The 14,086-nt window shown below is 38.6% G+C and overlaps 1 protein-coding gene across 1 annotated transcript; it reads left to right on the plus strand.

Annotated features, from left to right (window-relative positions):
• Positions 1-1,775: 1,775 nt before the first annotated feature.
• Positions 1,776-12,892, plus strand: LOC149012343 (ceramide synthase 1 LOH3-like). Its single transcript, XM_089158100.1, has 7 exons — positions 1,776-2,154; positions 9,591-9,820; positions 9,964-10,119; positions 10,406-10,591; positions 10,790-10,974; positions 11,942-12,007; positions 12,096-12,892. Exons 1-6 carry the CDS (start codon positions 2,035-2,037, stop codon positions 11,971-11,973), a joined length of 909 nt encoding a protein of 302 aa, XP_089014226.1. The 5' UTR covers positions 1,776-2,034; the 3' UTR covers positions 11,974-12,007; positions 12,096-12,892.
• Positions 12,893-14,086: the final 1,194 nt, after the last annotated feature.

Genomic DNA, 14,086 nt, shown 5'->3' on the forward strand with positions numbered 1-14,086 from the left:
GAAGAAAAACCCATCACTGATAGGAGTCATTCAAACTCTTCATTCTCAAGCATAAACTAAGGTAGAATTTGGAAATTAAAACCTTACCCAAGGTTAAAACATTTATGTGGAAAACTGCACATGAGGGAATAGCTACCCAACAAGCTTTATTTGAAAGAAATAATAGTTTGACACCTATATGCTTGTTATGTACATCACAAGTAGAAAGTATAATGCATGTTTTATTTCACTGTGACCATGCAAAAGCTTGCTAGAGGGCCTCCCCGTCAAGGATTGATACATTTGAAATTTTGGGAAGTAGCATACATGATTGGTTATATTTTTTAGACTATAAATTCAATGGATGCAATCAAGGTTATATTGTTTATACTATTTGCAGATCTTGTGTTGGGTTATATGGAATAACAGAAATGAAATGTTATTTAATGGGAAAAATGTATCTCTTACTCGCTCTATTAATTGGATGTACAAGTTATTAAATGAAGTATTGTGGCTTTAGGAAAATGCAAGCAATCAATAGTCGGTTGTGGTGCAACCCATGTACCCAGACTTTGCAAATGTTTTGGATGATGAAGTAAGACCTTCTCGAACCAGCTTCAAAGTCTTTTCGGATGCATCTTCGGATCGATTCTCTCAAAAGGCAGGGAGAAGCTGCATTATTTGGAGCCCTACGGGCCAGTTTATTTGGGCAAAAACATCCTTTTGTTTTGGTTTTTCAGCAACTATAATGGAACTTGAAGCTCTTAGGGCTGTTTTGTTACTTGAGTCTTGTAGATTTAAAAAATCTAGAGATTTCAAATCTTTGGAGTCATAGTTCATAAAATTAACTTTTTGGAATGAAATTTGTAGATTTACCTTAAGAAAATATTTATTGAATTATGGTTCAAATGTTTGACGCTTTGATAGTAGGGGTGAAATCTCTGGATTTCACCTCATACCCATAAATCTAGAGATTCACGTTTTTAGTGTAAAAAAGTGAATCTCTAGATTTCATGAATCTAGGGATTCATATAACCAAACGGCTAAAAATCTCCCATTTATGAATCTAAAGATTTCAAATCTCTAGATTCATGTAACCAAACAGGCCCTTAGGGATGATGTCTATGCCACTCTTGAATTACAGATATCGCAGGTTATATTTCACTCTGATTGCCTTCCAACCATATAGACCTTAAATGGTCAAACTCAGTCTCTGGACTGGGTTAATTGTGATCTGGTTCAAGATATTAAAAAAGGTTATTGGGCTGTTTTTATTTTGTTTGCTTTGTTTTTGTGAATAGATCTAGCAATCATCATGTTGACTTTGTGAATAGATCTAGCAATCATCCTTTAGTCTCAAGAGATTCTCTTTCTTAATTTATATATTGCCTGTCTGTAATCTTGTGGAAATTCACTTTTAATTACCTGGGTGTATTGATTTTTTTACCAATTGAGCCAACCTTGAAGTTATCTTGTAAAGGCGGGATATTTCTTTTTTTTTTTTTTTTTTTTTTAACTGAAGTTCATACGGGCCAGCTTGCGCAACCGCTTTAATATACCACCTTTGGCAAAAAATTTCAAATGGCGGGATATTTCACCAATTGAAGCATCGTTCAGGTTAACCTTAGACGGGTGGGACTTCCACGTGTTGTGTGGAGGTGAGTCTCCCACTTCCATGAGGTTCGTAACAGAAATTAATCTTCGGTCACTATTGGGTTTTGGCTGCTGAGGGTATGAATTACAACAAAATCATGGGAGAACGGGAGGGGTAGTTCCGTCAGATAAGTAATATATCTGAAACAGTGCAAAATTATTCATTTTTTCCGTGTTTTTTCTCGTAAACCTTCTTCGGAGATCGAGAAAGTCGGAAAACACCTCCCGATCTCCCGCATTTTTTTTTGCATTTTTCGATCCAAAAACCCGAATCAATCCTTCTATCTAGCAGCAATCCTTCTATCTAGCATCAATCCTATACTTTTCAGATTCTGTAGATACTTTCGCTTCTCTTTTGTTTTGACTGCGCAAGGTTGAACTTGTGTCTGCAAAGTGTTAGGCATGGATTCGATAAACTGGGAGGAAGAGTCATACCCCGCTTACGAAGATTTCGCTGTTCTTCCCTTCTTCGTTCTCTTCTTTCCAACGATACGCTTTATATTTGATAGATTCGTCTTCGAGGTATTTTTAGTTGAACTAAGTTCTTAAGCTTTAATTTCGTTGAGGAGGATTTGTTATTTGATAATATGTTTTGACCATTGGTACTAGTTTAAGCTCCAGAAATTCTAGTTTTGGTTTTTCTTTTCTGCATCTGGAACTAATCAGATGTGTAAATCGTTGACTTAGCTAGATTTTGATTGGTTGAAAATCTGATTTGATGTTGTTAATTGTTTAAGTTGAGCTGTGAGTGCGTGATCATATCATGCCGGACTTCGGTTTCACATTTGGTTTGAATATGTGAATTGAAAGGTTGCAACCACTTGCTTGTAGAGCAATATCTCATTAGATTTTTTATAATGGCTTTATCTATGTCATTTGTATCTGGACTTCTCAAGTGGAGGTCAGTTTGAACAACAGCCTAAGTGGTCCATGTTCAGGTGATTGTTAATGTACTTTATACTGGTCTATAAAATTCTTTGAGTTACGCTTGCTTTTTGGGTAATTAGATGAAGATATCCGGCATGCTTTTGAGTGATAACTACATGAACTTGTCTGGTATGGGTAATGATATGTGATGACAAATTGGGTGTAATTCAGATAATTGCTGTGAAGCTGTTGCCTGCATTGGAGGCGCAGTGATTGGTTTCTGATGGACGTTCAGATTTGGCCCTTATTTTGGGGCTGTTGAGCCAGTTGATATCTGCCCTGCTTAGCATAGCTGCCAAGTTATGCCACCAACCACAAGAGCTATATCCCAGACTTGGTGATGTACCAAGTCAGCCTAGGAGAATCAGATTCTGCCCATTCTGCCATATTGACCTGCTGAGTTGTAGCGTTTAATCCCAGATCTGGAAAGGTTATCAGTAACTTATTTTAGGTGGTATTATTTCCTAGTATGAGCAGTTATTTCCAGCACATCATGAGATATCAACCATCAGTTGAGGAAATAATTATTAAATTTTTTGGCCCCATGGATATTCTCCAGATCTCATGAGCCCCATGGCCAGTTGTATGGAGGTAAGATCAACTAGTAATTACTGCTGCATGGAGGAGTCCTGCAAGTGTTGCAAATTTATCTTTGTAGATAGATTTAGTCCTTATTTTGTTTGTAGATTTATTAAGTTATATATGATGTAATCAGATATAGAAAGCAAACTAGGATTAGTTTCCTTCTCTGGTTGGGTTTTACTTTGTAATTATAGTGAATTTTATTCCTAGGAGTTTGTCTTAGGTTTTATTATAAATTAGCGTATGTATTGAAGTAAAAAGAGCTGTTGTTGATGCTGTGAGTCAAAATGACGGGTGAGAGGACTGAGAGCAATGTAAAGCTAAAACTCTTAGCCCCAATTAACCCACAGATTGGAGAATCAGAAACAAGAGTAAAAATTTATAATATAGAGTCTGAAACAAAACAGCCTCCAAAAATCTGATCAGTTTAAATTCAAATGAAGCTTGTATTTCAGTGAAGGACTGCTGATGGTTTCACTAGAATCCAACAGTGGGAATGGAAGTTATGGGGATGGTCACCATATTAGAAACTGTTCTTGGAAACTGAAACTTAGGTTCTGTAGGGCAAAAGCAGCCAACTGATTAGCTCCCGACTTAGATTGAATGTAGTGCCAAGCAAGGGGATACCATGCTGCAAATTTGAGACAATAGTGGAATGCAGGTGATGGGTAAATGGTTTGATGTAATGAACTAAAGAGGGGGGGGGGGGGGGGGGGTGAAACAGGATGGAAGGCTAATTAAGCCAGCAGGGTTGTGAGATGAAGGGTGAGAAGAGTGGTTATTTACTCCAAAATGTCAGTCATACCTGTTCGAATAGGGGAATAGCATCACTCATTACAAAGAGCATAAAAGTAAGATGTCTTCAGTTGGTCTCAACCACAGTAGCATAGCAGACTTTGAACAAGGAAAAAGGAGATTAGGATAGGTGGATTTAGCCCTCTCAGCAAGGTTTCTTAAGCCCTAGGATTTAGAATTCTACAGAAAGGTTCCCTAGGCTCTAGGTGTTTAGCTCTCAGACAAAGGCCCTACCCTTGTTATCACTCAATTAGAAAAGAGAATTAAATACTCAAAGCAAAGCTTCATTAATCAGTTTTAAATCATTATTGGTTGTGAACGACACCTTACATATTTATAGAGCAAAAGATTGCTCAATAAAATATAGAAACCAGAAATTGCTGAGTTATTTAACCAATATTCTTAGCAATAACAAAATAGAAATATATTAGTTCTGAAAACTAGAATTTAATGGAAATAGAAACTAAGGAAATAAAATATTTACAAACTTTCTGATAATGTCTTCAGCCTTCAGTCTTATTAGATAAGATCTTCAATTGATCTGGTCTTGAGCCCCATAGAGCTTATAATAATGAATGCCACCAAGACCTAAAATGGGGCTGTTACACTATTCACATTACTGTTCATAAACAGTGGCGTGTGTCCTCTTTTTGGCTCTTCTGGAAGACCATCTGAGCTGATTTGACCTGGTCCAGTTTCTCTAATTGAAGCTGGTTGCATTCTGCCCAAGTTCTACATCAGCGGATCTCCTTTTCCAGCTTTCATACTCCTATTATCCTTCTTCCTTATCTTTTTCTGGTCTTCTTATATGTGTAAATTGGATAGAGATAATATAAAAAAGAAAAAAAGAAAAAAACAACTATTCAATTTTGTTCTTCTTTATTGTTATTGATCCTGCTGCAACTGACCTCCAACTGGTTTTCTCTTGTTGAGGTTGAGTTTGCATTATGGAGCTTATGGATATGGATAAAATTGATTTATACTCGATACAAAGGAAGCTTTTCTCTCACCCACATGAAGCTGTTTAACTCTATACCTGTCTTCTCTTTTGTGTAAAGATTCTTGATTCATCACGTATACCAAGTTTCAGATTTGCTGAATGTTGGAGTGATGAGGATTTTGTTGGATTTGCTTGAGTTCATGATAAACTCAGCAGTTCAATGCTAGAATTCTGAAAGGTTGTCTGGCTTCATTCCGTAGAATAGATAATACGATGAGTTGACGTCTAGTTTGTTTGGAAATGTATAAATGAATCATACTAATGGAAGAGAAACCCTAATACTAGGCAACAATATTTGTTAGATGATGATGAAAATTCCATCTGGCTTCAAGGTGAGAACTCCTTCTAGCTTTATGAATTTGTGGGAGCAAGTGGGCTGTGATTGGAGTGTGGTCCAAGTCATCCAGGGTGTGGCATTGTACTTCAATAGAAGTTAAGGCACAGATTAGGTGACCATTGGTGAAGACTTTGTTGATATTAGTCATCACAAGATCAGCCTCAATCCATTTCTTTGACCAAGAAAAAGGAGGCCCGGTGAACTTCAATTCTGATGGATCCATTCATTACAGCCTGCTGAACTCAGCATGTCACTGATAGTTTTTTCCATCCCCCAATTTTCTCATCTATAGGGAGATCTTCTAAACCAATCCAAGGCTATTTACTGCACGACCTAACTTGGAGAGTTTGATCAATGCTCAGCTCACAGGTCACCATATAGAGATGTTAACCCTACACTGACAACAAAAAGGTCGGCATACAAAATAAGATCCGCAATTCTAGGGGCAAGGATTGCAATTGAGGTTTTGATGAGGCCGGAACTCGAGATATCTCGTTTGTCAAAGTTTTGGTTTGAGGAGGATGAAATTGAGAAATCTCAGGTTTTGACCGAAACAGAGAGGGGTTTGATTGAAACTGAGATATGTGAGTTTTGACATAAACATGGGGCAATTTAGGGCCAACCAGAGCTAGCTTTTGAGACCTAGAAAATGGTTATTTGAGCAGCTTTATGTGTGTTGCTGATTTTTCCTATTTTAAACTTACTCCATGAATTAGTTTTATGAAAAATCACATCCATTATTATACTTGGGGTTTGGACCCAAGTTTGCTAACTTTTGTTGAATGCTGCAATACATTAGCCCTGTTACTCACATTAACTACCTATAATTTATCTTCTAGAATTCTAAATGTGCAATTAAAACAATAAGAAGTACATTCAGTAGGCTAGGAAAATACAAGTATACACTATAGGACATTCACCACTCAATATATGGAGTATCTCAGTGGTCTTATCCAAATCCAATAGCCACTGGTCTGACAGCAACATATGTTTATTGCACAAACCCAAGCTGTAGAAGAGTTGACTGGACATAAAAATGCTGAAAACTAGGAATAAATTAATTGATCTGGCCAAAAGCTACAGGGTTTTGGAAAAATCCCCCCTGGCAGTGTTGAATCTTATGCAACTCCATGCTGTTGTCCAAAACCAATGGTGAAACTTGTGAATCTTGATGTAGGACCTCTTGGGCAGCCAGGAAGACCCAAGGAAGGTCCATTGTCGCTGCCAAACACCCATGCAGCCCTGCCAGCAGCATATATGGAATTTCGGGCAGTATGGAGCACAATTTGGTAATTTGGGTCAGTGCTAGTCTAACCCATCTAGTCCAGTTGAATTCAGAATTGTATTAGGAGTTTAGTGCTATTCTTATTTTGTTCTTTGAGTCCGTATAGATTGAGATAAGTAAGAGTCCCAACAGGAGTAGGAGTCCTAATTATTGTAGGAGTTCTTCCTTATTTAGGTTTATAAGTTGAGTACTTGGAGGATATGTTTAACAAAGGCTATAAATACAGCCTATTGTTTGTAACCAAATCAAATTTTGGTGAATAACATTTTTGCAGAGAAGTTACAGCCAAGGGAGAGTGCGATTGGGGTGCCTAGGGTTTCCAAATTGGGAGAAACCCTGCGGCAGCTTTTGTGTGTTCTTCTTCAAAGTTCAACAAACCCCTAACCTTCTACAAGAAGTGACCTTCCGTACCCCGTCCCCTCTCCTAACTCCATCTCAGCTCTAATATTCCCCTGCTTCTCCTCTCTTACGGTACCTTCTCTCTTCTTCCCCTACCCCTAGTTTCTAAGATTTCTCTATCCCCTCCACCAATCCCACCCTTTGGACTCTTCACCCCCACCCTTCCCTAACACTCGATCCCCAGAAGCAGTCCCTTTCATCCTCCAAAACCCTAGTTTCCGTAAGCCCTAGACTTAGAAATTTGAATCTGAAACCTAAACATGTATGATTCTATTTTCGGGTTCAGATTTTCATCAGCCCTAAGCTTCTACACCATGACAGAACCCTTTATACCCCCCCCCCCTTCAACCCTAAAAACCATACCTAGCTGCAGATGTAGGCACTACCCTAGCAGCAGGGTCTGAAACCCTAAAATTTTCTTGTTGGTTCACAATTAGATCCTGAATTTTGGCACTCCTATTGGGCCTACACCAAACCTGTTGAAATCAGGTCAGAACCTAGTACAAACCAGTTTTCACACTTCCCCGTGTCTTGGACAAGGTCTAAACCAAGTTTCTCAGTTGTAAAGTAAAACCATGCCGAGGAGAAGAGGATAGGGAAGAAAGTGAAATACTATTTGACCAAAATAATGCTAAACCTCCACAGAGTATCTAGCCTTTTCTTTCTTGTTTTCTTTCTTTCCTTTTTCTTTTATTTCTTTCTTGGAATTCTGCAGAGACTCAAACGAGATTGAATTGCAGAAAATTCTGCAGTCGAATAAAAGGGTCTGCGATGGGTTTCTTGGGTTCCTATGCTATCACAGGCTAAGAAAGGAAAAGAAAGGGTTAAGAGAAGGGAAATGGGGGCTTTCTGCTGCCGCAAGGGGAAAAGAGAGGGGTGGGGTTGTGGGCTCACCATCTCAGGGATTAGAAGAGGGGGAGAAGGCTTGTGCAAGGGCTGGGCGGGGGATTAGGGTAGGGGACGGGTTGGGACTGTACTTGTTGTAGAAGGTCTGTTGGAGTTGTGGCTGAAGTTGGAGCTGCACTTGTGGAGGAACTATGGCTACCACAGGGAGGAAGATGAAGAATATGAAAATTCCAGAACTTAAACACTCTTCAGCATAGGCTGCAAGGTTTCTTCCCCATGGCACAAGCCTCTGATTTTCTTAAACTTTGAACTGTTCGCATTACTAATTCTATTTGAATCCATAAACTGACTTGGAGGTGTGTTAAAGAACAGTCATTATGGTTGAAATATTGTTTCCTTGATGAATAAAGAATTTCATTACCAAAGAACCCCAGAAGGGAAAGGGAAAATATACAAGAAGAGAAGAAAATAAGGGGAACTACAACTAGAAAAACTAGGAGGGGGGGGGGGGACCTAAGCCCCAGGAACAATAGACAACTTAAGCATTGGGACACCGAAAGGGGGTGAAAGGTGGGGGGGATGGGGGAAGGAAGGGGGCTACATTTGGCTAGTTGTCAATAAGGGAGAGCCAAGATCCCAGGTAACAACAACCAATCTGTTCCTTGGGGTATCCAAGTCTGGGGGATGGGGGAGCATCTAGAGTCTGGCAGAGACATCAAGGCAAATTGCTTTCCAAATTGAGTCTAGAGGTCTAGAGTTGGAAGTCCACCTCCTAAGGTTCCGTTCCCACCATAAGGGAAGTCATAGCACCAAACACTAGCTTAACAACTAGGTCACAAATAGATGTGCTAGAGAAGTATCTCAAAAGCCAAAATCAGTCCTTGTGAAATCCAAAGGAGCGCCTAGAGTGGGGCCAAATGGAGGCGTAGCTTTCCCCGGGAGAAGGGTTAGGAAGAGAAGAGGTGGTTAACGTTGTCGGAGCCATTCCAACAAAGGATGCAGTTGGGATTAGCAAAAAAGTGTGTGTGGATGAGGAAAGATTAGGTGGGGACGCAAAGGTTGAAGGTTCTCCAGATAGTGAAGGAGTGGAAGGGGATGTGATTGAACCGGACCTGGGGGTGCGAGGGGATCTAATGACTAGGAGTGTGGGAAAGGTTCCATGCAGAGGATGTGGAGAGGGAACCAGATGAGGAGGGGATCCTGATGGTTTGGTCATGAGGGATTGAGTGAAGGGGAGGGAGGTTAGACCAGACTTGAATGTGACTCAAAGGGGAGGGAGAGGGGACCCAAGAATTCTCAAAGATGAAATCAGAAAGCATCATGGATTTTGGGATGCATGTCCAACAATATCTTGCCGAGTGAGAGAAGTTTCTATATTCCAATACACATGGAACATTTTGTACCGTTCAAAAAGTTAATTGAAAAAACTTAAAAGTCTGTAGTACCTCTTGGGCACTTGCTCTCCGATTCTTGATGGAGTAACTATAAGGTGAATGCAGTTTACTTGGAGGGCCCCCAAAGGCACAAACTAGCAAGCAAGTGCCATTTTAACCATGAAAAGTTCAGTTGATTTATCCTATTGGATAGGAGAACAATGATGTGGTTCCAATGCATCCCTACTATTTATTTGATTCTGAGAGTTTATCCTTGAAATCACCCTTGTAATCGTCTAATCGTTGGTTCTGTATAAACTCCTTCCTTTAGTTGGTGGAACATGTTTTCCTTTTGTATCCCTTTCTCCTATGGTTTTTTCACTTGTCTTTACTGAAGTTTGTATTCCTTTGCAGAAAGTAGCAAGACGACTCATTCTTGGGAAGGGACATCATATGCTGGATGTTGAGACAGAAGAGAGGAGGCACAAGCTCAATAAATTTAAGGAATCAGCGTGGAAATGTATTTATTATCTTTCAGCAGAGATATTGGCTATATCTGTCACATACAATGAGTCCTGGTTCACCACTACCAAATATTTCTGGGTGGGGCCAGGAGATCAGGTCTGGCCTGATCAAATGATCAAGTAAGGTTTCCATGCAATTACTTCAGTTTTTAAGTCACAACTTACAAAATTGTCTAAAACTTTACTGATTGGTGTATCTCATGGTTTATTCAGTCTGATTGGTTTATCTCATATTAAGCATTCATGATTCTGCTGATACCCAGATTGAAATTGAAGGGAGTGTATATGTATGCTGCTGGTTTCTACACATACTCCATCTTTGCTCTGATTTTCTGGGAAACAAGGCGTGCAGACTTTGGGGTGTCGATGGCTCATCATGTAGCAACACTGATTCTTATTCTTTTATCTTACATACTCAGGTATATTTTGAAGGTTCATATGTAGCCCACTTGGCTGATTTTCTTCCCTGCATCTCTGTTATAGCAGGTTCAATCCCAACTTACAAAGTTCTTTACCAAGTTGGCCCTTTGCCAAACCGATACTTTTTATTTGCTTGAATGCACATGACATTGTACTTTAAAGAAGCCTCAGTGCTTGGTGCATATTAAACACAGGTGTCTGGATCATGAGGGTAATATTAAAAGATACTTCTTCTTTCTCTTTTTGCATTTGAAGTGTCCAAAAATCTCTTTCCATTTCTTACAGGTTTGCTCGTGTTGGATCAGTTGTCTTAGCTTTACATGATGCCAGTGATGTGTTTCTGGAAATTGGGAAGATGTCCAAGTACACTAAATGTGAAACGCTTGCTAGTGTTTCATTCATACTTTTTGTTTTGTCATGGATCATACTTCGTCTCATCTACTATCCGTTCTGGATCCTTTGGAGTACAAGGTGAATATAATTAGCAGTTTTGACTGATATATTGCCCTCTTACTTTGTCACAGAAAACGGGCCAACAACAATCATCTAAAATGGTTTCCTTTTAGTATTTTTTTCCTTCATCTAATTTTATCCCCTCTATCTTGTCCTTTCATTTTATTTATTTATTTATTAATACTTCATTTAATTCATTCTTTCTCATGTATGCAGCTATGAAGTTCTTCTCAGTCTAGACAAGGAAGCAAATGCAGTTCATGGCCCCATATACTATTATGTGTTTAATGTCCTCCTATATTGTTTGCTTGTTCTACACATCTATTGGTGGATGTTGATCTATCGAATGCTTGTAAAACAAATCCAAGCAAGAGGCCGAGTTAGTGAAGATGTTCGATCTGGTATGTAGCTCAAACTCAACAAATCATTTAGTAAGGTGCAGAAACACATAAATGTAGCCAAAGGGAAAATAAAATGTTCATGTCTTGCTTAAAATTTGGGGGGATCTAAAGATGGTACGTGCATAATTCAGGAAATTGTATAGATAAATATGTTACGTATTTTGTGATGATGCTGCTGGGCCTGTTTTCTGCTGAAATGACAGTCCATTCTATCTATGTTTATCAGGATATACCCCTTGTATGCAGAAGTACATCCTTATAATCTTGAAATGTGGCCCTGTTATTCTGGATATTCTGGATCATCCTATAATGTAAGCTGAAATCAGAAATCAGAAAATATGTCCCTGCAAGCCTCAAAGGCCCCTGCATCATTGAAGAAACTTTTGGTCTTAGATAAGTTGATTTTCAGATGGAACATCCATTGTATTAAATGAATTTGCCATCATCTATTAAAAAACGATAACATGTATTTGCAAGAAAAATCTCAGGCTGTCAGCAATACTAAACCTACTTTGTTAATGCCTAGCTGGTGCAGATCTACTGAATTTTAAGGCTATATAAACATGAAAAAAACAGTGAATTCTTGAATTTGTCTGTCATTATGTGAAAGGCATGTTCTGTTAAAGGTTGATGGTTCTGCTAAAATGAAAAGACTACTAATTCTATCAAGTTGATCCATTCAGTGGAGTTCAAGTAAAACCTTAGCTATCTATTAAGTAACTTGCTTGAACATGAATGTGAATTTTGAAGTCATGATCCTGGATATGAGATGCATTTCCCATCAGGGGAATACACTGGGATGGGCAAAGATAGACCTTAGCTGTTCAAAAGACAGCAGGGCTGGGTACTTGGGTTTAACTTGATGAATTTGTGCTTACCTGTTGATCAGTCTTCTCCAAGTCAGCATCGTAATATTGTCTTCTCATTATTGGGTCGTCTAATCTTGGGGCTACTTTTTCTCATGCAGATTCTGAAGGTGAAGATGAGCATGAAGATTGAGCTTCATACAATGTTTGACAAAATTATGTCCAAGGTGTGAAGTAATTTTTTTGCAATTTTATGATTTCTTTGTTTTACTTTTTGGTTAAGCAGCGTCTCTTATTTAAATCATTCGTCTGCAGATAATTGTCCAGTTTTTTGCATTGCAATGTTGTGTTTGATTTGTTTAAAAATTCTTGCAACGAAGAAGCGCCTCACAATTGAAGAGTGCAATCTTATGTTGTAGAAGCAAGCTGTGAAGTTGGAAGATTATTTTCATTGTTGGAATTATGGACCCCGCCATTTGCCACTAGCTCTCTTTGCTTGATAACAAGTAACTAATTGTAAAGAACTTCTAATTGTGTATCATTTGATCCTGTTCAAGACTTTCTTTTATTAGGTTAGTCTTAGTATGGATAGATATACTCTGGGTGGTCTACATTTTGATCCAAGGAAATCAAAATCATCCCCGCTTCTTTCTTTGTTTTTTTAAAAAATTTTCCCCTTCGTCTGTTTCTATATGACGATAGCTGCAACATTGTCAAATATTAATTCTTTGTCTGTATGCACCATTTCTTACACCTTGTCATTATTTCCATATGCTTAGAAAACTTTGTTCTTGGTTGCAGGCAACAATAGTATATTTACATAGAAAAGGTGATGGTTACAACTTTTGCCTTCAAAATATATCCCTATAAAAACATGTCTTGATTGTTGGGTCCCATGAAAAGATTGTAGCTATAAATGAAAAATAATAGATATCAACTTTTCCTTCCCTACACATATTCTTGGGGAATCTTCCATGCTTTTAGTTCACAGTATTGAAACAGGGGTCATTACATGGAAATCATCACGGATTCATATTTGGTATTAGCAGTATCAGATAGATTTGTCCTTTGTATTTATTTAAAAAAATGGTTATGACTTTATTTCCCCTTGTCCATGTTGTACATGTATCTCGGTATCGACATTGTGCAATATAGGTGATACGATACTGATACCTGAATCATGATTCTATCATGTTGTGTAAATCATACTGTTGCTGTTGCTGTTGCTGATCTTGTTTCCTTGGGATTCAATTTTATAGCTAGGAGAAAAAGGTCACAGGTTTGAGTCAAGAAATGATTCACAAGCTCCTCCTAGAGTTTAATATGTTCCTCAGTACTCTTAGTTCATCTTCCCTCCATCCCCTTGCAACAATGAATGAGATTCCATGGTTGGTGGGTGTTCATTCTATTTACTGATGGCTTTCAATTTTATCCCTATATCATCTTTTGCAATTAACGGATAGTTTGATGACATTACAATATTCAAATCTAAACTCAAAACAGGTTTTCGTTTTCGGCTTTGTTGATTCTCTTTTGAAATGTTTACTGCAAACCCAGTTCTATTTTATTAGGTTATCTTCATTGTTTGCTTCGGAATGTGTTTATACCCAAAAGCTATTCAAAAACACAACACAAGCTCCTTCAGATATAAGCAAAACATTAATGTCTCAAGTTGATACACTTTCCCAACATGAATAGAAAGCTGAGAATCTTCAAAGACAGACGAAAGGGCGTGGAAACTATACGACTAACAAGAAGATATCTTATATTCATGAGTTATCCAGGGTTCAGGGTTGTCTCTCGAGCTGTGGGTTCTTCGTCTTCACTTTCATTGTTTATCAAAAGTGGCTTTTGCATGACTGGAATTCCGAGCATTCGATCTCCATGCTTGAGAAAGGTGGGCTTAGCCTAATGGTCCATGGACCACAGATGTCATCTCAAAGTCAAAGTATTGAAACAGCCTCTCCGTAAAAATTGCTGACTTTATTTATCCGTAAACCACTTAGCACTGGGTTCACTCCCCTTGCTTCGTATCTTTTTCCTTTCTATGCGATGATGCTTAAAGGTTCTCTCAACCAAAATTTCGTTGGTGATGAAAAGTTTAATGCCAGAAGTGTTCGACCTATCAACCAATGTGACGATGTCCCCTCAATTACTTGAGTAAAAACCCCATTCTCGGGGTGGTGGTATTATTAGTTAATCTGACTCAAGCATTGGAGGTAGCCCACTGATCCTTGATGGATCCTACTCTGATTGTTTTCCCTTTCGAACAGAGGTCAGCTCGGGTCAAGTTACGGTTTGGCCAG

Source organism: Hakea prostrata, chromosome 6, assembly GCF_041222555.1.
Source record: "Hakea prostrata isolate BN-2017 chromosome 6, UWA_Hpros_2, whole genome shotgun sequence".
NCBI lineage: Eukaryota > Viridiplantae > Streptophyta > Magnoliopsida > Proteales > Proteaceae > Hakea > Hakea prostrata.

Bases quoted from the DNA above. Each gene is read 5' to 3' on its own strand.
- LOC149012343 (XM_089158100.1), top strand. From the start codon at position 2,035: ATGGATTCGATAAACTGGGAGGAAGAGTCATACCCCGCTTACGAAGAT. The intron at 9,821-9,963 runs GTAAGGTTTCCA...GCTGATACCCAG, and splicing joins TGGCCTGATCAAATGATCAA to ATTGAAATTGAAGGGAGTGT. The intron at 10,975-11,941 runs GTATGTAGCTCA...TTTCTCATGCAG, and splicing joins TAGTGAAGATGTTCGATCTG to ATTCTGAAGGTGAAGATGAG.